This window comes from Poecilia reticulata, chromosome 2 (genome assembly GCF_904066995.2).
Source record: "Poecilia reticulata chromosome 2, P_reticulata-male-v2, whole genome shotgun sequence".
Taxonomy (NCBI): Eukaryota; Metazoa; Chordata; class Actinopteri; order Cyprinodontiformes; family Poeciliidae; genus Poecilia; species Poecilia reticulata.
In genome coordinates, this window is record NC_088831.1 from 30,234,991 (window position 1) to 30,261,171 (window position 26,181).

The 26,181-nt window shown below is 39.7% G+C and overlaps 1 protein-coding gene across 3 annotated transcripts; it reads left to right on the plus strand.

Moving 5' to 3' along the window:
- The first annotated feature begins 541 nt into the window (after positions 1-541).
- On the plus strand, positions 542-25,358 carry dync1i2a (dynein, cytoplasmic 1, intermediate chain 2a). Of its 3 annotated transcripts, none has more exons than XM_008399426.3 (17): positions 542-673; positions 2,468-2,579; positions 2,963-3,080; positions 4,765-4,852; positions 5,783-5,872; positions 6,159-6,274; positions 14,367-14,456; positions 15,379-15,541; positions 15,625-15,724; positions 17,281-17,406; positions 20,684-20,830; positions 20,920-21,033; positions 21,412-21,545; positions 22,499-22,643; positions 23,938-24,078; positions 24,204-24,329; positions 24,864-25,358. In XM_008399426.3, the coding sequence occupies exons 2-17, from the start codon at positions 2,478-2,480 to the stop codon at positions 24,975-24,977; spliced, it is 1,914 nt and encodes a 637-aa protein (XP_008397648.1). In that variant the 5' UTR covers positions 542-673; positions 2,468-2,477; the 3' UTR covers positions 24,978-25,358. The 3 variants fall into 3 exon arrangements, with proteins under 3 accessions (XP_008397648.1, XP_008397663.1, XP_008397679.1); XM_008399441.3 differs by having other exon boundaries at positions 5,783-5,842; XM_008399457.3 differs by lacking the exon at positions 5,783-5,872 and having other exon boundaries at positions 543-673.
- Positions 25,359-26,181: the final 823 nt, after the last annotated feature.

Sequence of the window (26,181 nt, forward strand, 5' to 3'; positions counted from 1 at the left end):
GAGGCTAAGATAAACTTAAGTAAATATAGTCTCTAAACTATTTTTTGCAAGAGGAGTGCATTAAGATGTTCATAACCAGTGAACCTCTTAATGCAGGTTCATGGGTTAAGGACCTGCATTACGGTGACGCCATCGTAATGTAATCCATATCCTAGCCATATCGGCTAGGATATGGAATTCCTAGCCATAAAATCACTGTAGCAACACGAATGGATGAATGAATGAACCTTTAAAGCATGTGCACACATATTTTTCACAGCAATTAGGAACACAGCCCACTTCAGAACTGCCCTGGATTATCCTTGAGCTGAGAAATTCAATATAACAGCTTCCAGATGCAACAGAATCTGGTCATTGAGTTTGACTAAATCTAAAATCTATCAATGTTGCTGTTATTATGACAGTATTGTTAGAAAAGAAGACATAAAAATAAAAACAATGGTCATTTTTTTCAAAGTTGTCAATAAGTTGGTTTATAATGTTGAACAAATTACTATTCTATTTTTTAATTATTTAGAATACCATACAAAACAATAATTATTAATGCTTTCTTTGCACCTGTTGTGAATCGCTTGACCGTTTATTTTCCCTTTTGAACCTTCTCGGCACCTGTAGTTGAGTTGGCAGCTCTATCTTGTTTGTTTTGGTGGTCAAGTTGGAAGTCTACTTCGAGGTTTGTAATCCACGATTTATTATTAAGATGGCTATAAGATAAATCACTTACTAGTTCACTTTTTTGTAGTGGTGTTGGCATCTAAATTAGCCTTTTAGTCAGCACCGTTTCTACCGGTTGCATAGCAGCTAAGCTAACTCAGTTGCTTCAGGTTTGCGTTTGTTAAACTGACACATTTTCTGTTGCATGAACTCTGTTAACACATACCATAAAAAGTTGCATGTAATCTGAAATACGAAAACTTGCTGATTTAAAAAAAGGACGGCATTATGTAGGTACAAGGCAAATTCTGGAAAAACAAGGAAGGCTAATGCTAGCAGCAGAGAAGCCAGCGGTTGAATGTTGCCGTTTATTCATTCGATTTCGACGCTTAATGAATTGGCTTTAAGTTTAAAAGTTGTACAAGTTTTAGATTACATCCTTTAACGTTTATACAGATAAGTAAAATCAGTCAAACAATGTTTTGAACTAAGAAGTTATGGAAACCTGGTATTAGCTTTAGGGTGGGGCTCATTCAACCTAATCTAATGACAGTGAGTGGACAGTGTTGAAAGATGTTTAATGCTTTGCCTTTATTTATACTTTTTCATACAGATCTTTGAAAACTTAGTATTTACAACATTTCTTTTACCCCACTCACATATTATATAGATAATAGATTAAGTGTAACAACTAAAGTTATCAGTACTGACAGCTGAGATCCACGCACATTGACTTCTGCTATTTAAACAAATGAAAATCGGTGACATATTTTATGTCTAAAAGGTATTGCAGTGTGTTAACTATTTGTGAGCATATCGTGGTACATTTAGCTGGTTTTTTTCTCTCCCTACACAAAATGTAATAAGTTATACAATTGTAATTATTTTGTATAATTTTTTAAATATAAGGAGTTAATTTTCTTTCTTTTTTTAAAAATTAAAACAAACCAACAGACAAGAAACAATGATTCATATAGAAGTACGAGGCAGTGGATGATCAACTGAGTCATAATTTATGTGTCAGGCTTTTTTTGTTTGTTTTTTTGCCCTGTTCTTTTAAGTGATTTGTTACAAAAATATATTTTCCCTTTTTATAGATTAGTAGCTGATTAAGATACCTTAATGTAAAGTTGTGGATTGTCATAATCAGGAACTTGGTTCACATCTTACCAGATTCTCTCACTTTGCTGTAACTTGTGCTAGAAAAGATTAGAGAGCAAGGCTATGAAAGCGCTGCCTCTAAATCGATCAGCGTCCTCTAAAAAAGTTTTGCTGTGCACGAATGGCATCTACTCTTTTCTCCTTCTTGAGTTGCAATAGTAAGATGAGCTTGATTTGCATTATTTTTTGGTCACACTCAAACATATGTGCTTTTTTTGTTTATTATATTTGTAAATAATTGAGTGCAAAGGTGATGGAAAACATTATTAAGCTACGGGCTGTACTAAAATTGTTGGATAGTTGTGTATATTTCTAGACATAGATGAAGTTTGATTAAAAAAAATATGCACGACAATGAATGCAAACTAACATTTCCATTTTGTTTTGAGAACGCTATCAGAAATATTTAACTGGTTTGGCTGCAGAAGAAACAGAAACCCATTAAGTGTAGGTGAATTTCCTTTAGGATCTTTCTAAGGAAATCCTTAAGTGGAAGGCTTATCATGAGGGAGAAGCGTGGCTTTGAAAGACGATACTAACTGTTTAGGACACCCAGGATGCTTATCTTGTTGACTTATCCCTCTTGGAAATTTAATGAAACAGTTTAGCATATATATATATATATATATATATATATATGTTCTTTTCACAGCTGTGACATCATGTCTGACAAAAGTGAGCTGAAAGCAGAACTAGAAAGGAAGAAGCTGCGTTTGGCACAAATCCGGGAGGAGAAAAGAAGGAAGGAGGAGGAGCGAAAGAAGGTATGAATTTTCTGACTTAAGGATTTGCATAGTCCGGCATTGGATCTACATAAGTGAAATGGAAAATATATTTGGCCAAGTTCGATGTACACGACAAATGAAAAACAATTATGGAAATGTTCAAATCTTCTAAAACGATTGCTCCTCCAGGCTTTCTGGTGTAACTGAGCTTCATCTCAGTCTTTTTGCATTTGCCATTTTCTGCAACGGCTGTGAGTTTCTTGCCTTGTTAGCTTAAATTAGGCAGGTAATCATGGTCTTCCTTCAGAGCAGGGTCTGAACAAGACATGGAGCTCTTTGTTCATCGTTTTTGTCTAAGAGTATCTGAATGTAATGTTGATTCCTGAAATAGTCCTGAATGCTTGATGTTTCTCTGTTCGCAGGCGGACCAACAGCAGAAAGAAGCTTCACAACAGCAGGATGACTCCGACCTGGAGAAAAAAAGACGAGAAGCTGACGCTCTTCTGGAAAGCATGGGGATAACACCAGATGCTGCACTTGGTATGTTGATATTTATCTGATGCTACATTACTTCTGTATACTGTCCTGGTCATTAGGAAACTGCATAGATCAAAACTAATTCAGTCACAACTGTTCAGCTGAATAAGTTCTAAATTTCTTTAGAGTTAGCGCTGTCAATGAACCTCATGTACTTGCTGCTACATGTGCTAATAGAGGAGAAACAAGTTACTTTTACAGAAAAACTGTTTATTCGCCATCATTGGTGGCCATGCTTGGTAGACTGAATATTCACAACAGTCTCTGCTAGCTGCAGCGTAGCAGAGAGCAAACGGGGAAAGAAAATAGGGATGAGCAGTTCCACATAAGATTGTGATTGACAGCAGAAATACCCTCCTCCTGGCTCTGATTGGTTATATCTCGTTAGCATTAGGTGAAGGCAGATGTTTTTATTCACAGACTGTGTGTCCTACATTATATGAGACGGATACTGTCAAGACATAGTGACAGTTTCAACAAATATGTCAAAATGCACATTTGATCAAGTTTCTTCTGTAGTTTGAGTCGAGAAACTTAAATTTGGGCAACATTGAGACAGATGCACATATTGTTCATTTGCAGCATATGTACTTTTATCTCTGTGTTGCCTAAAATTTGCAGAATAAAATTTTACATTAAGGCAAGTTGCAGAGAATTTATAAAGTTTTAAAAAGATAAAGATGGCTGGTGAGAGCAATGAATATCTACTATGTTACCAATACTATTTAACTGAATATTTCTTTAACTTGGGTTATTGTTTGTACAACCTTAGACCCACTGATTCTTAAAACAAACTGCCTTTTAATATGGTGGTGTTTTGTTTTTGAGTAAGTTTATGTCAGCCTTGTTCTTCTAATAGTTTGAAGTCTAAGTTATGCAAATGTAGTCAATTTTATGGTTAGGAAATGCACAATTCCTATAGACAGCAACCATCAGAACTGAAAAAAACCTATACTTAGTATAAAAATGAAATAAAATTAGTTGTCTCATATTTATGAAAAATAAAGCAAAGGTAAGGGACTTAAACAAATAAAGCACATAGATTTGAGCAGAATTTCATGGAAGGACTCGACAATCAATCAAATTTTTTACTGGATTCGTAGTGGAAACTATATGTGACGTTTCAGAAACCACATAAAAATATGTGGTTTCTTAGACTTCAAAGAAGAGGGTAAAAATACCCTCTTTCTTTGCTTTTACTTTTAAAAGCCACAGGTTTCAGACATTTGATCTAGGAGAAAATCCTTATACAAAAAGCATTTCTAAAAGAAGGTGTGTGTGTAAAAGTTTCCCACACCTGTGTGCAAAACGTCTGAGCAATGTCTCTATTGAAACAGCAGGTGGCAGAAGAGATCCATTAAAAACTCAATGGAGAAGCCGTTTGGAACATGAATGAGGCAGTGGTACCATGGTTGTGTTTTTAAAGCAGTTTAAGTTTGCTTAGATGTGCGTAGGTTTTTATTGGTTGAATTTTTCTAAAAGTATTAAAATGTTTTCTTTAATCCAGATACAATTTTCGCAAATTGATGCATTATGCTTTGCTTAATTTGCTGTTTCCCACACATGAAATGCATTCTTCCAAGATTTAAGTGGTAAAACATATCCAACAACACGCTGATGTGTTTCCGCTGTTGAGTTCTGAACCGTTCAGCTTACCAACCGTATTCTGCCTCTGTCTCTAACGTAGCCCCTCCTCTCACGACTCCTGCTCCCAAATCAGCGGAAACTCCTAGTGAAACCGGCAGCCAGGACTCTGATGGAGCCGTGGGACCCAGGTAGACAAACACACCCAAGAATCCCTCAGCAAGAGTCCAAACTGCAGCGCAGGAATTTACAAGTGTGGAGAGCGTCCAGGCTTCCCTGTTTTGGAAGATATTTCCTACCTAAAGCAAATTCTAGATATTTATTGCTTCATTGCGTCTCTTATAAAAGATAATTCTCTTTTCTTTTTTTCTTTCTTTTTCTCTTGCTTTGACATGTGATCAGCCTTTTTGCAGATTGCAGATGTGTTTTGCTGTAGATATTGCTGTAAATGTGCTAAGGTGCATTGTCAGCTTGTGTGTTTTGCTTTTATGAGCCTGTTGCTGCATTTTACTGTGACATAAAGGTTACAGACGCCAGTAAATCCTGCATCTTAGCTTAAACTCAGATTAGCTCTGCCATTGCTGCAGTGAGTGATGACAAATTTATGCCAACCGAAGACATGTTTATTTCATTTATGTGCCACCAAATTAGAACGCTCCCAAATTAACAATGAAACAGCGGGCTGCTGTGACGCCTGGGGGACTTCTTAACCCCTAATTAGAGTCCCCTTCCCTGGGCTGAAATTCAAGCTCCCCCAGTGTCCCATCAGGCCCGGTGAGCTGTTCCCACTACGTGTTGACTCATTTCCCTCACCAGCTTGGCCATTTCCTACACACATGGAGGTCATGTTTTCTCCCAGAGGGCTCCCCTCTCCACCGCCACCATTCTGGCTACACAACGCTCAAAGCCTTTGGTGTGACAAAGTTTGGACAGATCCATTGTTCAATTTCATTTTTTATTTTTTTTTGCTGGGAAATTAAAGCTGCATTGGTATAAATTGAACAGACTTTCGATCGTTCCAATCAGCATGTTCTGATGCTAACATAACGGGTCTCTTCATATGTGCTTGCTTGTCTGTCTGTCTGTCACTAATGCTGCCTTGTTGCTGTGACACTAATCAGGACTCTGCACTGGGACTCTGACCCGTCCACTCTTCAACTTCACTCTGATTCTGAGCTGGGGTACTGGACACTCTCTTCTCTCCTTTCCTGGTCATTTTCCTTTCTCTCAATCTATGGCATGATTACTTTAGCTTTCAGGGTCATTGTTAAGTTGATACAGTCCAGGAGAAACGGTGACGTCATGCATGTTGAAAAGATCGGATTATATAGCGCTAATAAATTGTGAACTAATCAATTTTTTTCACGGTACAGAGAAAGACGAATTATTTTAGATAAGCTAAAGCGTTTCTCTGAGTGAGGTGAGGATTGTTGCAAAATATATTAAGGATGGTTAATGTTATGTGGTGCAGAGTTTGAGTTGTTCTGTGTTTTATAGGCGTGTGACTCCAAAACTGGGAATGGCCAAAGTCACGCAGGTGGACTTCCCACCACGTGAGACAGTGTCCTACACCAAGGAGACTCAGACACCAGCCCCCATCCAGGCTAAAGAAGGTGATTTATGTTTTGTTTTTGTTTTATTTATTTATGTATTTATTTTTTAGATGTTTTCTTTCAAAAAATCAGACATTCGTGTAGTTTTTTTTTATGCAGATTTGCCCTGTCTCCGATTTTGTCTCTAAAATTAATTCATATATATATATATATATATATATATATATATATATTTTTTTTTTTTAAGTTGTCCTCACGTGATCATTAAATATCTTGTTAGCAGCGAGAGCTGCACAATATATCAAATCAAAGTCGACATCGCAATTTCCGAGTGTGCAATTTAAAAGGACTTCTTGGATGCAGCATCGGTTGGACTGCATGGTCTAGGCGAGATATTTAATTGCAACACTATGTTTGAAAATTGCGATGACTATATTAATTACAATTAACCCACATTTGCTGACACGTTTCTTTCTTTACCATTACATAATTTCCCTGCCACTCAGTGAGCTCTAATGTCTCAGCAGTTAAAGATACACATCAGCTGTGGGCATTAAGGGTAGTTAGAGTCCATTCAACAGGCCAATGTTATTGCATATTGCGTAATATATAAGCTATTGCCTATAATGCGTATCAGTACAGTCAGTATACACTGATACAGAGCGTGTAAAAGCCTTACTCAAAACATATATTATCTTACTAAATGTTGCACCCAAACAATCATTTGTGTTTGTGATTTTGCAAAAAGTAATATTAAACTGATTATTTAATACTCTCTTCAAATATATACTAACTATGAGGGTGTAAATGAAATAGTATAGCCTTCTAAATGTAGCTGCAAAGTTGGATGAAGTGCAAACTGTCTTTTATACCCACACCTGTTATATAGTTCATGGCGATTTGATTAAGATGCTAAATCTCAGGGGGAGTTCACGGTGGAAAGGAAAGAAGAGTGAGAGGAATGTGAGTTAAATCTAATGTTCAATAATATTAAAGCTATTTTACTTTCTTTTAACTCATGTGACCCTATTAGACGGAGAGGTGATGTAAGAAAGCTCAGATGCTGAAAAGCCAGATTTTGCCATTATTTTTGAAATTAAGAAAATTATTAGAGTTGATGTGAAAAAAATGCTACTTTTAGCATCTTAAATGCTAAAAACTGTAATGTTCTTTGCTTTTTAAGCTTTCTGATACCTGCTGAAAATCTTGCTTTCTCTCTTGCAGCTTGAATTAAACACAGACATTTTGTCTTAAATAGCTTCCTGGATCCCACTGCTTCTCTGATTTCACTTATTCAACACCACTGAAAATAATTACCTTTGTGTCTTCTTACTGCTATAACAACTTCCACACTGAAGAGTGTTGTTGTTACCATGACCAAGTATCTCTTCGATACAGGTCGAGCTAAAAATCATCTAGTTCTGGTCACAAGCTGATTTCTCTGTTCATCTCCACTCATTCATTACGTTCGGACTAACAAGGTTTCAGAATTTTGCTTCTCTAAGATATGTATTATTTCTTGAGGGTGGAGGGGCTGCTAACAGGAACATTTGGGGATAAGAGGGAAATGAATGACGTGTGGAAAAGCTTTACAAAGCCCTGAGATGAAAGTGATGGGAAAATGAGATGTAGGAAACACAAGGAGTCAGAGCAGAGACCCAGTTCAGACGGGCTCGGCTCCTCTGAACCCCACCAGCAGCTCGGCTTTGGTGTAATTAGCGAGCAGGATGAGAAACCAGTGACAGGAAGGAGAAATGCGATTGGAGCGGAAGATATGAAGCGCTGCGCGTTCAGCTGCTTATTGCCTCTGAAGCGTGTTGATATGTATGTAATTGCTGCTCCGAAGCTTTCATGTGGGTGGACAAACAGAATATTTGTGCCAAAATCCACATGTTGAACACATGTTGTATTAAATATTCAATATTCCCAGTTGAGCTGCTTGTTCTTGGATGATTTTTTTTGTTTTGTTTTCAGATGGTGAATAACGGGCTTGTCTGACATCCTGATCAGGATTTTGGTTTTGAACCTTCACGTTAAGCTACTGGATGAATTTGTCTTTTAACTCATCTCAGTTTGCACCAGTTAACACTCGTCTTCAGCGTCCATGAAAGCTTGGTTTGGATTTTAAACAGTGTACTGATGTGTAGAAAATTCAGAGATGACACGCAGAGTGCGTAAGGTCAGATTTCTTTCTTGTTTTGGAAAGGGGCTCATGGGGGTACACTACAAACCAAACTAGTGAAGGATGAAGAGCATCTTTTTTTTTGCTCCTCATTTCTCCGGCCTCCACTGGGTATAGTAAAACCGTGTTAAACAACGACACTCTCTGCCAGCTGTTCAACACAGAGCCCCCCTTCCCCTCTCTGCCACTATGTAATCATTTCATCAACTCCTTCGCTTCCCCTGTCTTCTCCCTTCACCGAACAGGCACATAACAAAACGCACTCAGTGACATTGTGCATTTTCACACCATCACTTCTGGCGCCCGATGAGACGGCGATGCCTCCCCATCTTGCTCCCGTTTGCCACATTTGTGATGCGTGGGGTGGCGTCTGGCCTGCTTTCTGATTGAGTGATTTATCGTGTTGTGGAAAAGAGGCAGCGGCGCCGCACTCTCAAGGTCAGCAGGCGGTGGCATTAGAGGGAGCGGCTATCGCGCCCTGGCTGCTGCAGGTTGAGGGTTCCCGCTGTGTGTTCCTGACATCCCAGAAAAACGAGTTGAAGATTCGAGATCACCAGCTTTATGTTCACACATATAAGAGAAAACAACAATGAGCAATCAGGGAGAATGCTATCTAATTTTTTTTGTGTTTTTTTTCCTGAGAAGCTTCTGTTGATGCTGCGAAATGGAGCATCAGCAGAAGCAATCCTTGATGTCCCAGTGAACTTGAAATCTTGTTGTCTTTATCTTATTTTTATGTGTAGAAGAAAGTATTTGTAGCCATAATACAAAAAAGTAATACTTTTTGGGACCTAAATTATTCTTATGCTCCATTATTTGATATTACAAACCAGAAGGCATCTGATTGTTTTTATAGTCGCCACAGTCGTAAGGGATCATTAACAAAATATTTGAATAATCTAAAAAAAAATTACTAAAAACTTTTTTACTTAAATTTCAATATGAAATTTCAATATTCAGCAAAAAATATGATTGTAACTATATCAAGCAAAGACATTTTCACAATTTAATTTTTTTTAACAATTTGGTGATGAAGCACCAAGTCTTTGAGATTGGAAGGCCTCCCTTCCATCACCGTCATCTTTAAATTCCTCCACAGACTGAAGTCTGGACTCTGTTCAGGCCACTCCAAAATGTCATTACCTCTGCTCAGAAGAAGCATGCTGGTAAAATTGAACGACCAGCGTTAAACCTGATTCTACCAGTGTTTATAAATAATTGTTGTCCTAATTATATTAAGAAAATAATAAAACCAATACATTATCTTTTTATCGTATATCTTTTTGTTTTCCTAGTCCCGATGTTAAATAATCTGCAGCCGTTTTCAATATCATTTTGGGGAAAAAAAGTTTTTACATTTACAATATCATATTTTGGATAAAATTGTTATCTTAATATAGTCATATCAAGTAACAACATGATGAAAAACATTAAAGTCATGGCTTAAAGGTGACTTGGCAGCTAAGTGAGCAGCAGACAGACCTTTGAAAAAACTGTTTCTTTTAAATAACCTCTTAAACCTTTTGTGCATCTTGTAACATTTATATAAAACACCATATAGACAAAATGGAGAGCTGACCTGGAATGTTATTAGCTGCTAAGATGTGCTGATGGTAGCATGAAATATTCACCTAGCTGTTAATAAAAATAAAATAAAATAAATAAAAATCACGGTTTATGTGGTTCATCTCGTCACTGGTCAAGAAAGTCGCTCAGACTGAAAATTGGAGGATCAACCGAGGATAACTGGTGCATCTGTACTTTGTCAGGCTTCAGTTCTTTGGATTTTTTCCACAGGGCTATTTGCGAGACATCTGATTAGTTTTACTAGTACGCAGAGGAGGTACAAGACCATATGACTAACTCCTATCATAAAAGTTTATTGAGTTTAAAAAAAAACAAACGTGTGGAAGAATATGTTGCTTTCAGAGCGCTATAGCTGACATTCAAATTCACAAAACGACACTAAAAAGAGAAAACCATTAGTATTAAACAATGAATTTAAAAGAATCGGTTTATTAAATGTCAGCTATACAAATCCTGACTGCAAAGTTAACTGAATAAACACTTTTTATTGCAGCAATGTAAACGGCACACTTTCAGTTAGCGTTGCACAGCATATCAACTCATGATTGTCTTTTGTCGTCGTCGCAAAGGGTTGCTTTGGTGCAGTATTTTGTCGGCTGATATATATTCAAATATCGTGCATTCATGCTCTGCATATTGGCTAAACTTCGATTGCCCTTGATGCTTACTTCTGATATATTTAGAGTCTGAAACACTGAAACTTGTGAAGAGTTGTGATGACAAAAAAGGAAAGAGTCAGGTGTGATTTTCAACAATGACATTGGCTCCGTTTGTTTTCCTGATTTCTATTTTCAATCCGTTGACGTCTCTCTATATGAGTGGAGTTTGAAGTAAAGGAAGTGTCGCGTTAATCTACTAAACTGGTGAACGTGTCAGTGCTGCGGTATTCCCAGACTGCATCAATACGCTCTCTTCAATAAAAGGCTGTAATTATGGAGTAAGATATTGTTGGACGCTGTGGGGAGGGTGGGAGGTGGATTGGTTGGTTCAGCACTGCATTTCAAAAGACTCGTCAGGAACACAAGTACGCCGAGCGGTTCAGTAGATCTCATGTTTAATTGAATGTGATTGTTTTAATCACTTTGAATTTAGAGGTAGGTCAAAACTTTTAATCATAAAGTCCTTAAAGGCCTGCTTGCTTCAAGTGCCACTTGGAATTGTGGTCAGCTTTTATGCACTTGATGATTAGTAGCGCTTGAATATCTGTCGTAGAGTAGCTGATCATTTCAAGGAGAAAATTTGATGTTTTCCTTTTTTAAATTTCCTCATTGTGTGATTTTTATTAATGTGCGCCCTTTTTGATTTTGATGTGCGAGTTTCCCAGAGGTTTACTTTGTTCCTTCAACCAATACTGGCGTTCGCTATTTACAAGGTTTAGATAATACTCTTATGTTAGAACCACTTTATTTTTAAAATGAACAACGGTAGTACTATTATATGTCTGTAGTATTAGACTACTGGTTTTCTGTGGGTTTGTAAGTGGTGTTTAACAGAGAAATATTAACTAGTGCCTGGAAACTGGATTTTCAGCTTGATCGTTTCAGACCAGTGATCTGCTGGTTGGTTGAAAACTCAAAAATCTGATCTTGTTTTTTAATCCTTGATCACACGATGCTAAGCTCTACCAGGTTGAGGTAGCAACCCAATTCTTCTCTTAGCTTTAGATGAAAGTAAAGGGATCGCAGCTATTTAAAAATAAACTGTATTTGAAGGACATATGGAGACTTATTGTGCTGAATTCAGGCTGCAAGAGAGAGCTGGACTTTCATCAGATAACAGACTGAATGGAGTATTCGCGGAGAAATCTATTCACAGATTTTCTAGACCGTGACTCTAAATTATTTGTAGAAAATTCACCTATTTGTGGATTTTTCAGTAAATCATATCCAAAATATGTGGTTGGGGAAAAAAAAATGCAGTGTTGACTGCTAAAATACCTAGATGCAATGCTACTTGATATGCTACTGGCAAGCATTTGCAAAACAGCCAATCCAGGAGTGCCATTTATTTTCCTTAGCGCTGACTTGCTGCACCCCCAACAGCAGAAATAAAGAAGACTGTAGAGATTATCTTCTGTGGTAGTGCCAACTATGCGAATTTAGGTGTATTTGGATTTCATTTAGTAATACATGCAGTTTAAGGCATTTTTGTGTGGATCTAAAAAATTTGCAGATTTTGGCTATGTGTTGCCGACTGTGGTTTATAAACCCTTTCTCTTTTTTTTTTCTTATCGTTCAACAAATGTTATGAAGCCTGGTGGATTTAAAACGGCTCTTTGGACATCCTAAAGCAAAGGTTGAGGTTTGGTTTCTCGAGGAATGCACGCAGTCTACCGTTTTAGAATGCTAGCTACAATAGCTTCACTGAATGTTAACATCAGTTATTGATGTCACATTAGAAATGGTCGTACCTTTCCTACTTTTGCCCTGACTTGGGCTCTGCTTCTAATATGAATAAAATCATGACTAAATAAAGACTTCATGACTGGACTAGAGAAAATCCTTTCAGTGCCATTCCTATAGTTGCTGATATTATTCTAAAATCTGTATCAGTAAATCAAAGCTTTAAAAAAGCCAAAGACAGAAATTCAACCTGAAAATTTTGATCTGTGCATGTCTGATCTTTGAGTTCTTGCGGTGCAATGCTGAAGACGAAGCCTTGGTGACTTCTGCAGCTGTGTACAACAGTTGTTTAATACTTGTTCATCCTTTGCTATGTTTGCATTAATGTATTGTCTGTCGACTTGGACTTGCCGTTGCTCTTTCCACCCCTCCACTCCCTGTCCTATCCTGTCCCCCACCCCCAAAAAAGCTTTTATTTCTTAAGTGGTACAAAAGCCATAATTGGACTTGCTTTGAAAGAGGTGTCAGTGTATGGGACATTGGTGATCCGGGTGAATTCTGTTAAATGCAACCCACCCACCCTTGCTGCTTCTACCCCCCACCCGCACACGCGCACAGCCCCCCAGCGGGGTCACCAGGATCACTAGCTTTTCTCCAAATGGCCATTTTGGCTGGCAGGTGCATTATACCCTTTATTTTCAGATTGTCTGTCCGCTCCTAATGCCTGGCAGGTTGATTGCTCCGGCTGCCTCGCCAGGGAAAGGGCTGACGAGCGCGGCCGGGACTAGCTGAAAGACAGTGATTACTGTTTTCCTTTAAGCCTGATTGAGGCCCTTGAAAGGAAAGATTTTAACCTTCTCCTGTTGGGAGTAGGGTATGGCTGCACATCGAAATGGCTCGTGTCATCAACCCGATTCTGTAAACTCATCAGCGCTCCCAATAACCTTCGTCCCTCAACCCTCCGTCTGAGGAAAGGGATAAATCACTTTATGGACAAAGTGACGGATGACATTATCATTTAGATTATCTCTCTGGGAGAGAAACTCTTGCTTGCAGTGTGGTGATCTTGGATTAACTGCAAACGCTTTTTGGAAACAAAGCAAGAACGTCCCCCTGCCCAGTTCGAATCGCGTCTTTTCTCCTTTCGTTTTACGTTTAATACCATCTCGAGAAGATGTCCTGGGAAGAATCACGTTAGTCTTCTTTGAGGTGAAACCTGTGTGCAGTTTGCCAGCTGGTGTGGCCTGTATTTTGTTGTACACTCTCAGAGCCTGAATAGGAGCTGCAGGACCTCCTGCTAGGACGGTAATTGCGCAGGCTTGCCGTTCAGGGGGAGGCTTGTCTGGAGGCGGCCAGGCGGAAAACCTCTGTGCCATCCCCATGCCACCTCTGAAGTGCGCAAGACAATCCCTGCATCACCATCTGCTTTTGCACCATGCCGTCATCTGGTCAAGTCCAAAAGGATGGGCCGAGGCAGCTGCTCCTCACCCTCTGCCCCGTGGCCTAGAAGGGGGCAACCTGCAACTGGGACACAGAGGAAATGGCTACACTGACAGCCAGACTCCCTTTGAATGGATTGTGTCTCATTAACAGTTGGGGAAAGACAGGGGTCCCTATGACAACAAGACACCCGCTGCGCCATGTCCCTTTAATACAAACTTCCCTGCTATAAAGGAGCAGGTTCCTCTTTGAAAAGCAACATAGTGCTGACAAACCAAACAAATGCAAGGCAGAGATACAAAATCACTCTTTTGCTGCGCCCGTAATCGCTGGGTGGAGCTTTTATTGAAAGCGAAAAATAATGAAGGTGTGAAATAAAGCGGCCAAGCTGCATGAAGCATCCGTTTGGAGGCGTAATCGTTCCTCTTGATAAAGTTTTCCACTTTATTTTGATTTTTTTAAAATCGTATTGTAATATGGAAATCGGACAAAAACGGGTAATCACTAGGATATGACCTTTTAGGGTTTGTCTTCAGGAGATAAAGTTTGTAGAGCCTCGTTTAATCTGTGACCTGAGTTTTTATGACTTTTTGATCGACAGAAGAAGAAGAGGAGGAAGAAATTGCTCCAGCTCAACCAGTAGTCGAGGATCAAACTGAGAAACTGGTCCAGAAAGAAGAAGAAGAAGAAGGTAATTCATTACTGCTACAAAAACTTCTACTAAAATTTCAATTGGATTTGTTGGGATTTTTACAGAGCATCACACTGATGCCTCCTAAAGACGGTCGTACACCTTTAGATAGACCATTACAAAGTGCTTTTGGATCCAGCGCCCTTTACCTTAAATAAAATTGACTGCCTTTAGAACTGTAATTCTGACCTCAGAGGTTTGGTAGAGAAAATTAGAAAACAACCAGCATCTTAAGGCCAGAGAGGCAGAACATTAATTAGAGAAGCAGCAAAGAGGACCTACTGTTAATCTGGATCTGCAGAGATCTACAACTCGGATGGGAATATCTGGCAACAGAGTAACTATTGTCCAAGTGTGAAATTGTCATCCTTACAATAACGCCATAAAAAGTCCGTTTTGCCTTAAGCCATGTGTTTCATCTGGTCAGATGAGACAAAAATGTTGATTTTTGACCCATTTGGAGAAGAAAACCCAAAAGTGTATGTAGTAATCCATACAGTGACACATGGTGGTGGCAGCATCACGGTGTGATTCACACAATGTGATTGAAATCAGAGAACCTGTGAAAAAAAACAACAACAAAAAACCAATTCCTTTTCAAAGATTTTCTTCTAATCTGACTGACTGACTTAAGCTATTTTGTCACGAAGGACAGACAACAACATGGCTAGTAAGCCTTGCAACTGCAACTCATCTGAAACTTTTCAGGAATTTCATTTGTAGAAGAAAAATAAAAGTTGTTATTGTCCTTCCTCTTTGTACTGGTCTGTCACATAAGAATCCCAATAAAATCCATTAACCTTTGTGGTTTTGGCTTAACAGAACAATGGAAAAGTTTTAGATTTCTTTTTTTTTACATTTGCAAATCTTTATCTTCCACATCTCCACAACAGTAAGTTTCTGTTTCTTTGTCTTTGTCAAGCCCCGCCGTACGAGCTGACCGAGGAGGAAAAACTCCAGGTCCTCCACTCCGAGGAGTTTGCTAAATTTTTCGACCAGAGCACTCGCATCATCGAGCGAGCGCTCTACGAGCACGTGGACATCTTCTTTGACTACAGCGGTCGTGACCTGGAGGACAAGGAAGGGTAAATGGCACTTAATTCAAAAGCCGTAATTGTTTATTTTGAAGTATTACTTTTTCATTGATTGATGTCATTTCCCTCTCCAGGGAAATTCAGGCGGGAGCGAAGCTTTCACTGAACAGGCAGTTCATGGACGAGCGCTGGTCCAAGCATCGGGTCGTCACCTGTCTGGACTGGTCTCTGCAGGTGATTTTCTCTGACAGTTGCACCATTTTAACACATCCTTCAAAGCGCCATTAAGCAATTGTTTAATCACTCCTTTTTCTAAAAAAAAAAAAAAAATCAAATTGAAGGAAAAAGTGAATGTAATTGTTTCAAATTGGCTTTTTAAAGGGCTTTGATCATGTTTTATGGTTACTTTGCTTCAGTTTGACAACATTTCCCTTTCAGCCAAAACTCCCTCAGGAAAACCAAGTTTGGTCCCATGCACATTGTAGCTGAGTCCGCCGGCTGTAATGATTTATTTCCTCTGGTGTCTAAGGTCATTTCACTCCTGATTCTGCAATGGTTTTTGACAGTGACTGAGCACCTAACCTCTTTGTTCACTGTATTTCTGGCCCAGAACAACATTAACACCTGAAAAACCTCAGCAGCATCCTGCAAACATCCACAACCTGTTTGTATTTCTAGATGCTGTTTCCTTTTTGATTTTGGATGCAGTTTTATCAACAAAGTTTTTTTTTTTTTATATATATTGATTTTTTTTTTTTTTTTTTTTTTAACTGCTCCTGAAGTAGTCGGGTTTTTATGAAATAATAAAAGGAATAAAGGACATTATTGAGGATCTGAAATGGTGCAGCTGCGTGAAACGAGCCACAAATATGTACGGAAAGAGTCACTTTTTCAGCATAGACGTTTTGGCTTTTGAAAATTTAATTTGTTGGAAAAAAGAAATGGTATCTATCATTCCACTTGTTTTATTTCCATAGTTCAGAGGGATGTCAACTCGCCATCTTGTCTGACAAGCAGGTTTTACAGACTTTATTATTTGGATCTTGAATTCAGGTCAATGCTACGACAGAATATTAGGGCCAGGCTGCAAAGTTTTTTCAATAAAATCATGCCTTAAATATGAATAAAGTCATTATTTTAGGAGACTTCAGTTGTAGTTTTATGAAAACTCCTTCACAAATAGCAAAAAACTAAAATTAGAAATTTTAACATCTTGTGAAGCTATATTTTGCTATCAGTTTGACAAATAAGGAAATACTTAATCTTTTAACAAGTCAGCTTCAAATCATTATCAGGAGTAGGACTTTGAATTGATTGAGCAAACGACTGGGTCTATTTTGGAGAAAAAAGCCACACAACTAAACTCGTCATGTCATAGCTCGATAACTAGAAGCTTTTTTTCTATTTTCATTAAAACAACTTTTTTTCTTAATTTTGAGGTGTTCTGGTAAAATAGAATATACGGTCTGCTAATATTATGACTTTATCCTCGTAATTAAACAAAAAGTCTTGTAGCCTGGCTCTAATACTCCTTCGTACAAATTCACCGAAGAGGAGTTTGAAATAAAAACCACGTTTTGAAAGTACTTAATCTTTGTGGTGATGTTTTTTTTAGAAAAAAAAGTGAGGAACATTTTTACTAAAATTGTATCTGACATGACAAAAATCTGAGATTTTATTTTTTAGCCATATTGCCCAGACCAATACTGGCAGCTGTTGCTCTTCCACATACAACTAGATGTGAGGAGTGTGTCTATTTTATCCATTTGTTTTCTTTTTTCTCTCACTAGTATCCTGAGCTCCTGGTCGCCTCCTACAACAACAACGAGGAGACTCCACATGAACCAGACGGCGTGGCTTTAGTCTGGAACATGAAGTACAAGAAAGCCACGCCAGAATACGTCTTCCACTGTCAGGTACCAAAATTAACATCACTCACTTTTCCTTCTTGAACTCCCTTCTGTGTGTGTGTTTTTTTTTTTTTTTTTTTTTCTGCCCCACCCCCACAAATATACCTCGCTCCACAAGTGTGGAACAGCGCCAACCCTTTCGCTCCCCCCTTCCTGCCTCCATTCACATGGTGAGTTCACCATGCTGGCATTCACCTCCACCACATCTTTCCACAAACACATGTTCTGGAGAAGACCTGTGGCGCAAGACCTGAACGGACTCCAAGAGCTGCAGCAGGATTAAGTGTGGGTGGGTTTTGGTGGGGGGTGTGGAGCAGGAGTGGGGGGGAGGAGCAGGGGGGGCGCAGGGCTGGTTATCATGTGCATCTAAACAAGGGGTCTGTGTTCAGACAGAGCGAGCTGGGAGAGCAGTTGAGCGCCATGGCTCTGCTCAGCTTTATATTAATGCTGCCCCGAGGCTCCTTCACCAGGACGAGTTGAGTAGAACCACATGTTGCCTTCAGAGCGGATGTCATCGAAGACTCGCTGCTGAGATGAATAAAATTGAACAGAAGTGTGAATGCAGTTTGCTTTGTGCTTCCAAGTTGGCTCAAAAGCTGATTTTTTTTTTTTGTTTTTCCTTTTTCTCTACTTTTTTGTCGCATTATTTCCCTCTCGATGATTATTTGATTAAAAGGTGATAGTAGCTGAAGCGGTCAGAGTGTTTATAACACCTTCGCTGCAGTAAAAACAAACGTTGATTCTATTAGAAAGTTAGTTTGTCAACACTGGTGGATATACAAATCTGGTTCCGTTTTTGCTTTCCCAGACCAAAATGGAACCTTTTCATTTTTAATATGAAGCATAATCGGAAAAGAACACACTATTAATATTCTGGAAGAATATGAGGCAGGTGATGAGTTACCCGTCTCTAATCACGAGGTCAGTAAGATAAACTTGAAGTAAAATGTCGCAGCAATTTAAATTTGACACACGAATTCAAAAACGGAAATTTAAAACATGATTATTAGCTTTTAATTAGGAAAGAAAAGCAATAATTATTCCCTCTGCTGTTAAAGTAATGTTTCTACATTCAAAATTATGGCGCCTTTCACGTTCATTTTGCTTTTCACACATAGCAGCAAATAACAGATTCTTTAAATTCAGGGTGGTTTTTAATAATACAGAATATTTTCTTTCTTCTCTGTGTTTAATAACTCTAATTAATTTTAGCAGCTTAATTAGTTGGGCTATCTGCTCCCAAAACTAGCCTACAGACATCAAATCTGTTCAAAATTTATTTGAATTGCACAGTCATAAACAGCTTTTACTTCACTTAGGTAATTTTCAAAGAAAAGATAAATAAAAGTAATAACGTTCTGATAAATTGTAACTAATAAAATAAAGTACCAAATTAAAAAAAATCAAGAAGTCCTAGAATTAAAAGCAGGTTTTACACAGGGACTCTGTCTCTTCAGATTGCAGTCTGGATCTGGGAAGGTTCAGCAGTAGTTTGTGAGCCTTGCAACCCCAGCTGGAGTGTGATGACGTAAAACATGCTGCTTGACGCTCGACTGCTGTACTTTTAACAGTTTTATCTTGATAGGAGCTTTGGGCGTTGCTCCTTGAGTTTCCACTCAAGTTGAAAAAAATTAAATGGAAAAAGTCATTTAAATAGATATTCTGACAACGTGAAGTAGGATAGAACATGTCAAAAAGCAACACTTCATGAAAGAAATTCAAGAACAGATGAGAAATAAAATGATTTCAAAGGATTTTGGAGGTTAGCAAACCATTCGTGACTCTGTAAAGAGACTGATTATGGACTTGCTGTAACATTAGTTGCCCATTTGGGATCTGAATAAATCTGAACTGAACTGAAAGGCGACGTCCATCAAGGTCAAAACCACCGTGGATCAAAATGAACTCAAACATATCTTTATAATCCCCAAAACTTTTGGGAAAATATTCTGTGTACTGACACAAATAAAAAACATTTGTGGAAGGTTACACATGGCATTAAACTAAAACAGCATTTCAGAAAAAGAACACGGTGTGATTATCTGCAGCTGCTTTGCTGTTTCAAGACCTGGGCGACTGGCTGCAAACAAAGGAAACATGAACTCTGCTTTCTAGCATTGAATGTCTGACCTCTAAGTGACTCGAGAAGCAAAGTTGAGTTCAGACTTGAAATGCATCTACATGCTGTGAAGCGGGGGTCTTCAACCTCCGTCCTCAAGAAGTGCTGTCCTGCGACTTCCAACTGCATCTCTGCTTCGACACACTTCAATGAAATAATCGGGTTGTTTTCAGGATTTTGGAGAACTTAACTGCACACTCAGGAGGTAATTTAGTCGTTTAATTCAGGTGTGTTGGACCAGGGGCACAACTAAAAGTTGCAGGACACTGGCCCTTTAAGAACCGGAGGTGTTGACCCCTGCTGTGGAGTGACCTTAAACAGGTTGTTTATGCTCATGTCCACGCCACTGTGGCTGATTTAAAAACAACAGAGGATTCTGTGAGCCAGAGTTCCTCCATAGCTCCTGCTTGACCAGTTATTGGGATTAGGGAGCAATTACTTTTTAAATATGGCCAAGTTGGTTTTTAATGGATTTCTCCCTCCCCTTTAATAAATGCATTTTTGACTTCACTCAGTTTGGTGATCTGAAACATTTTAAAATATTAAGGGTAATTGGACCTGTCACGATAACAATTTTTACTGGAACTGTCAGAGAAGTAACTGCAATAAATGATAATATTGTTGTTTTGAGATTGTTTTGAAGTCATGTATTGGAAATGGCATAATAATGGTGGTTTATGCAGTCTGGTAGTCGTCTGCAGCACTCGGCCCGTCTTAAAGTGATGTTTGAAGAAATAGAAAAAAATAGGTGGCTCGTTTTTATTGGCTTAATAAAATACAGCGTGACCAAAATGAGTGAAAAAGAAGCCAGAATATGAAGAACAGACTAAAGAAATAACACTCATGAATACTTTTAGAAGTTTCACAGAACGTTTGGCTCCTGGAAACCAAACGTTCACAAACCAGTTCTGTCACGGATCAGTTCGGTTCTCAGAGGTGGTTTCTGGCGACCTTTTCTCAGCTCGAAGCATCAGCTTCGGGAATGTTGCAATGCAACACTAAAAAAGAAATGAATCACCTCATTTTCTAGTCTGTTTCTCCCACAGTTAACGAAATACAAGCCATGAGTCAAGTTTTTCCTCAAAAGTTCACTTGAAACGTTTCATTTGTTTGACGAGCATCAGAGATCTAACCGTTCGACCTTTTTGTCTTTGGTCTTTGCAGTCGGCCGTGATGTCTGCGGCGTTTGCAAAGTTTCACCCGAACGTCGTGGTTGGAGGGACGTACTCTGGGCAGATCGTTCTGTGGGACAACAGGAGCAATAAGAGGACCCCCGTGCAGAGGACCCCGCTCTCGGCGGCAGCGCACACGGTACTGCGGACGCCCCACGCAGGCGGATTAACTTGATTTACTTTCAACATGGTAGCAGAAAAATAAATTCACTTTCACTGCGTTCGCAGCACCCGGTGTATTGTGTGAACGTAGTCGGCACGCAGAACGCCCACAACCTGATTAGCATCTCAACCGACGGCAAGATCTGCTCCTGGAGTCTGGATATGCTCTCCCAGCCGCAGGTGAGAGAAAACTCAGAGAAGCGCTGATCCGAGCGAGGCGGCTGGTAAACGGCTTCCTTCACTTCCTCCGCTGCCATTCCTAAAACTACAGGCTACAATTCTAATACAGCACAGAAAATCGACGTCACCTTCCACAACTTCTCTTTCTGTTCGCCGGAGACTAAAACGTGTTACTCCGAGTCTCGTTCACGCTGAATGTCACTTCCGATTTATTTCAACATACAAGTTCAGCCGTTCTTCACTTTGAAGGAGGTAGTTTTGGACCACTTGTACTGCCAGGATCCCAAAGTACTGGGTTTGATTTGAGTTTAATAGGTTGCTCTTGGCAACAAACGCGACATGCGTAACGGACGTTGTTCCATGTTTTTCCCTCAACAGGACAGCATGGAGCTCGTCTTCAAGCAGTCCAAAGCTGTCGCCGTCACCTCCATGTCCTTCCCTCTCGGAGACGTCAACAACTTTGTAGTGGGCAGCGAGGACGGCTCCGTCTACATGTCGTGTCGTCATGGAAGGTGCGACCGCAGCCCTTTTTTTTTTTTTTTTTTTCTTCCTCAAAACTCCTGCAGGAAGCTGAGGCAACCTGTTAAGCCCACCTAGGACCGGGTGTCAAATAAATAAAGCCCACTCGCTTCCCAGCACAGCCCAAATCCAGCACTTGATCTCCTGCTGTTTGAGGTTTCACTCCTGCCCAGTCATCCTGTTTTTCTTTTCCGCTTGTCAGTTTATGTTTGCAAAGGTCATTCAATATAAACAGGGCACACATGCAGGGGAAACAAATCATTTTTTCCCCTCTCGGCGTGTTTCTGCGCTCCAGACAGTTTGTTTACAGGCCGTTGTCCCAGAGAGAATTAAAACTGCAGTTCATCCCACAATGTTCCCATCTGTGCGGCCGGGGCCTGCCCTCCCCGAGTGCCGAAATGTGGCTTGAATCAGCGCAGCCGCTCGGCGGCATGTCAGCCACCTCCGCAGCGCATCGCTGCGAGGGCATCGCTGCGAGGTTCTGCGCAGCAGAATCACCTCTGTAATTGGGGGGAATAATTTTCCACCTCATTTACAATGGTGTGATACTCTCATCGCAGTTAATAATGCATAAGCATCACTCATGCTGAGTATTTACCCCTCTACATTAATTATCAGAGCCTCAGTTGGATAACAGCTCTGCAACATGTGGTTGAAGGGACGCGGGCACTTTCTGCCTCCCTGCTGCTAATTACATGATCTAAGTAAATGATTACTGTGAGCGTGTCCAGGAGAGGTCCGTCTGCGCCCGTCGAGTCCCTTCATGCTCAATGAAACGCTTAAATAGTCGCCAGCAGCAGCAGCAGCAGAGCCGATTGTTAACCTTTTTAGGGTTTTGTTGCTCTGAAAGCTTCGGCGTGGCGTGAACACGCGTATCTAATCTGAGGGTCAGTTCTTCACATCTGTGGCTCGTTATCGCGCTCATTCGGATCTGTGCGTTCCACAGCAAAGCGGGGATCAGCGAGATGTTCGAGGGCCACCACGGCCCCGTCACCGGGATCCACTGCCACACAGCTGCAGGGCCGCTGGACTTCTCCCACCTGTTTGTCACCTCATCCTTCGACTGGACCGTCAAACTGTGGAGCACCAAGGTAAGACTGCTAAAAAGGCGAACGGAGGAGATATGAGGGGGGTTTGTTAAACTGCAGTGGTTGAGAGTTTTGGTGCAACTTCTTTCTCTTATTTTGTCATGTGGGAAAGAGACTTCAGTGTGTTTTATTGGGATTTTATTCTGCATCTTTGTACAAAACAAGCCAGTTTCACTTAATCTCCCTTTCACCATGTTAGCAGTGCAACCAGTTCCCTAAACAGGAAATAAATTCCACCTGGTTGAATTTTTTATTCTCAATACAATGTCGTCTTTTGTGTCAAACTCATTTTCATTTTGAGCCACATCAAGATCATGAATGTCCTTAAAGGGCCGGTTGCACCAGAATGTACTGATGAAATCCGTTAAACTTTTTAAAATAATGTGACTAATAGCTGCCTTTGCATTTAATGAGTACTAACTAAAGTTAAGTAATGTTGAGCATTTCTTCACATTGATGTAATCAGGCAGAGTACAGAAAAAAATTGATGTCATTTGATTAATAAAGTAATACTTATACACACAATTTATGTTGGAGTTGAGGGTGCCAAAGGAAAACGTGAAGGCGCGCAGAATTTGGACCTGTGGGCGTTGAGGTTTTACACATGCGCCGTAGAAGTTCATTCCCACAGTGAAATATGGCGGTGGCAGCATCATGCTACAAAGACTCTTTTCTTTTCAGCAGAAACAATGAAGCTGGGGAAATAAATGTATGAAGATACATAGAGGTGCATTTAGAGCTTAAAAACAAAACCTCTGCTTTTTCAAGCCAAATCCAATTTCCAAATTATTATTTTTTCCCCTTTAAAAAAAAAATTACAAATGAAATAAAATATTTTCAAAAACTTTTCTTTTATTTGAATCACCGTTAATGGTGGTCAACCTACATCCAAAGTCTAAATAAATATAATCTGTAAAACAATATGTTAAACAACACAGTGTTGTTTTTGTCATTTCTAGAAGCTCAGGTTTACTTATCGGTTTAAACAAATGTAATAAAGAAAAAATATAGACACAAACCGTTTCTTTTTTGTAACCTTTTAAAGCTTGCTTGCATTATTTTGAAGTTTTCAAGAAATTATCCAGGCAAGAGAGAGAGAGCAGTGTGTGACGTTTAAGCGAATATTGTGTAATTTCTAACTTCCTGTCCAAGTGTCGTAGTTGCGAGTAAAGTTGTAGTAACAGTCGGGTCAGAATAAGATTTATTTTCAAGTTTCTGAGCAGCCAGTGTGTGAAAAAACTCACATTCTGTTTTACTTCCATCAGAATGAGTGCTCCCATGTGTTTCTCCTGTGCAGAATAACAAGCCGCTCTACTCGTTTGAAGACAACTCCGACTACGTGTATGACGTCATGTGGTCTCCCACTCACCCGGCTCTGTTTGCATGCGTGGACGGCGTCGGCCACCTGGACCTGTGGAACCTGAACAACGACACCGAGGTCCGGTTCCTCCTCCCGACACCTTCCTCTGCTGGCTCCCACATACAGCAGCATCAGCAGAGTTGTCTGCAGAGAGCCATTCCTCCTCTGATTGATATTCTGCACTGCTTTTGTTGTTGTTTCAGGTCCCCACTGCTAGCGTTGTGGTGGAGGGGAGCCCGGCCCTCAACAGGGTCAGATGGGCTCATACCGGGAGAGAGATCGCAGTGGGAGACGCCGATGGATGCATTCTTGTTTATGAGGTTGGAGAGGTGAGCAAACATGACTGTTAATCCGGTGTGAGCTACGCCCTTGTTTTCCTATGCTGCATGAAATTAGCTTTTAATATTTTCCAGGTCATGATTGGTATGAAAACTTAAAAAAAAAAAAAAAAGGGGGGGGGGGGGATAAAAATGATTCCATATCCCATTTGATTTTTGTCCTCATTTTCATCCATTCATCTTCTTGTTTTGTTTTTTTTGCAGTTTTTACATTTAATCTAAGCCATTCTGAATATATCCTGAGTTCAGAGTAAAGTTTACCTTTCAAAAGAAACCAGAAATAATGACAACACTGGACATTTCACTCTGGAGAAGTAAGAGATTTGACATGCAAACTGTGTAGCAGCCCTGAGCACAAATGAGCGATTAATTATTTAAAATATTCACTTCAGCCTAATGAGTCGTATTTAAAGGATCGTTTAATGAACCGCTCTGAGCAGTTCGGGTCTGTGTTATTTAGCCATTATCTGCATAAATGGCCGTCACCCGCAGCCTGGAGTAACTCTTCTGTGTCCCTCCTTCCAGCAAATTGCGGTTCCGCGAAACGACGAGTGGACGCGCTTCGTCTGCACGCTGGCAGAGATCAACGAGAACAGAGACGACGCGGAGGAGCTGGCCGCTCAGAATCTGGCTGCGTGAGCTCGTCGCTGCGGCGTTTAAGGGACCAGCTGGGCGCTCGTTACTGTCGGCCCTGTTTTCTGACCACATGACTGTAGGATGAAAGTGTAAACATTTTCTGATTTCCATTACCGGTCTTCCTCAAATAGAGATCCAAGCAGCAGGGTTATCAAACAGCGACACTAACACAAAGCCATTTATTTAAAAAAAATAAATAATAAATGGTCGTCTTCTCTTCAACCAGATGCCTTAATGTTTATCTGTAAAATCTTTACCTGTCAGTATGTTGGTGCATGTCAAGAGCCTTAACTTTTGTGTTTTGTTTTTTTTTTTCAAGCCAAATAGATGCACCGCTGCACAAACTCAGAAATGTCAGTCATGCTATTAAAGTTATGAACCCAGTGCTGTGATCATCTCAGAGGTTTTCTTTCACTCACCTGGAACTCGAAGGTCATATTAACTACAGGCTTTTAATGATAAGTTGAACCACTCAGTTTCAGCATAGAATGATTACTAAACTTGCATGCATACGGGTACATAAACACGCAGAAAACCACTTTTTTTTTTTATGGACTCCTGCAAGCTTCCTTTTTATAGATGGATATTTTATTTCGGACTAATTTCAATTGGTTGATTTCTCAGCATGAACATTTTGAATTTGGGTTAGGTTTCCAGAAGTTTGATGTTTATCTGTTCCAAAGCCAGTTCTGATGCGTTTTTGTCCAAGTTTGAATTTTCTGTTGATTTCAGGTTATCAGGTTAATCTGGACACATGCCTCTTCCCTGTTTATTTTCACCAAGCAGGTTCATGAGTACCACTGTAGTTTCATGAGGCCCATATCATGATGTTGCCACCGCCATTCAAGGGTTACTACACTGTTCAGTTTAAAAGCCTCGCCTTGACTCCTCCAAACAGACTTCTTGTCATTGGTGCTTAACAGATTCCTCATTTTCTGCTCTCAACATGGATGCACCTTTTTGGTCCTCTGTGCAGTTCATTGTGTTGATTTTTTTATTTTTTTTTGATCAACAAATCACCTTCCAGCTTGTGGTATGTTTAAAATTCCTGGCTTTTTTTTAAATATGCTGACCAATTTTCCGTTTTCTTTAAGTTTTGACGACTCCAACTACAGTGGTTTCACTTCTATCCACGTGTTTTACTGCATGCAGAATTTTGACTCATGTAGATGAAAAATGTGCATTATATTCAAATTATTTTCAAAAT

What these genes read in the sequence shown, in the direction of transcription:
- dync1i2a (XM_008399426.3), top strand. Translation starts at nt 2,478, where the DNA reads ATGTCTGACAAAAGTGAGCTGAAAGCAGAACTAGAAAGGAAGAAGCTG. An exon ending in GATGGAGCCGTGGGACCCAG is followed by an intron (nt 4,853 to 5,782) that starts GTAGACAAACAC and finishes GACACTAATCAG; the next exon opens with GACTCTGCACTGGGACTCTG. An exon ending in CCCCATCCAGGCTAAAGAAG is followed by an intron (nt 6,275 to 14,366) that starts GTGATTTATGTT and finishes TTTGATCGACAG; the next exon opens with AAGAAGAAGAGGAGGAAGAA.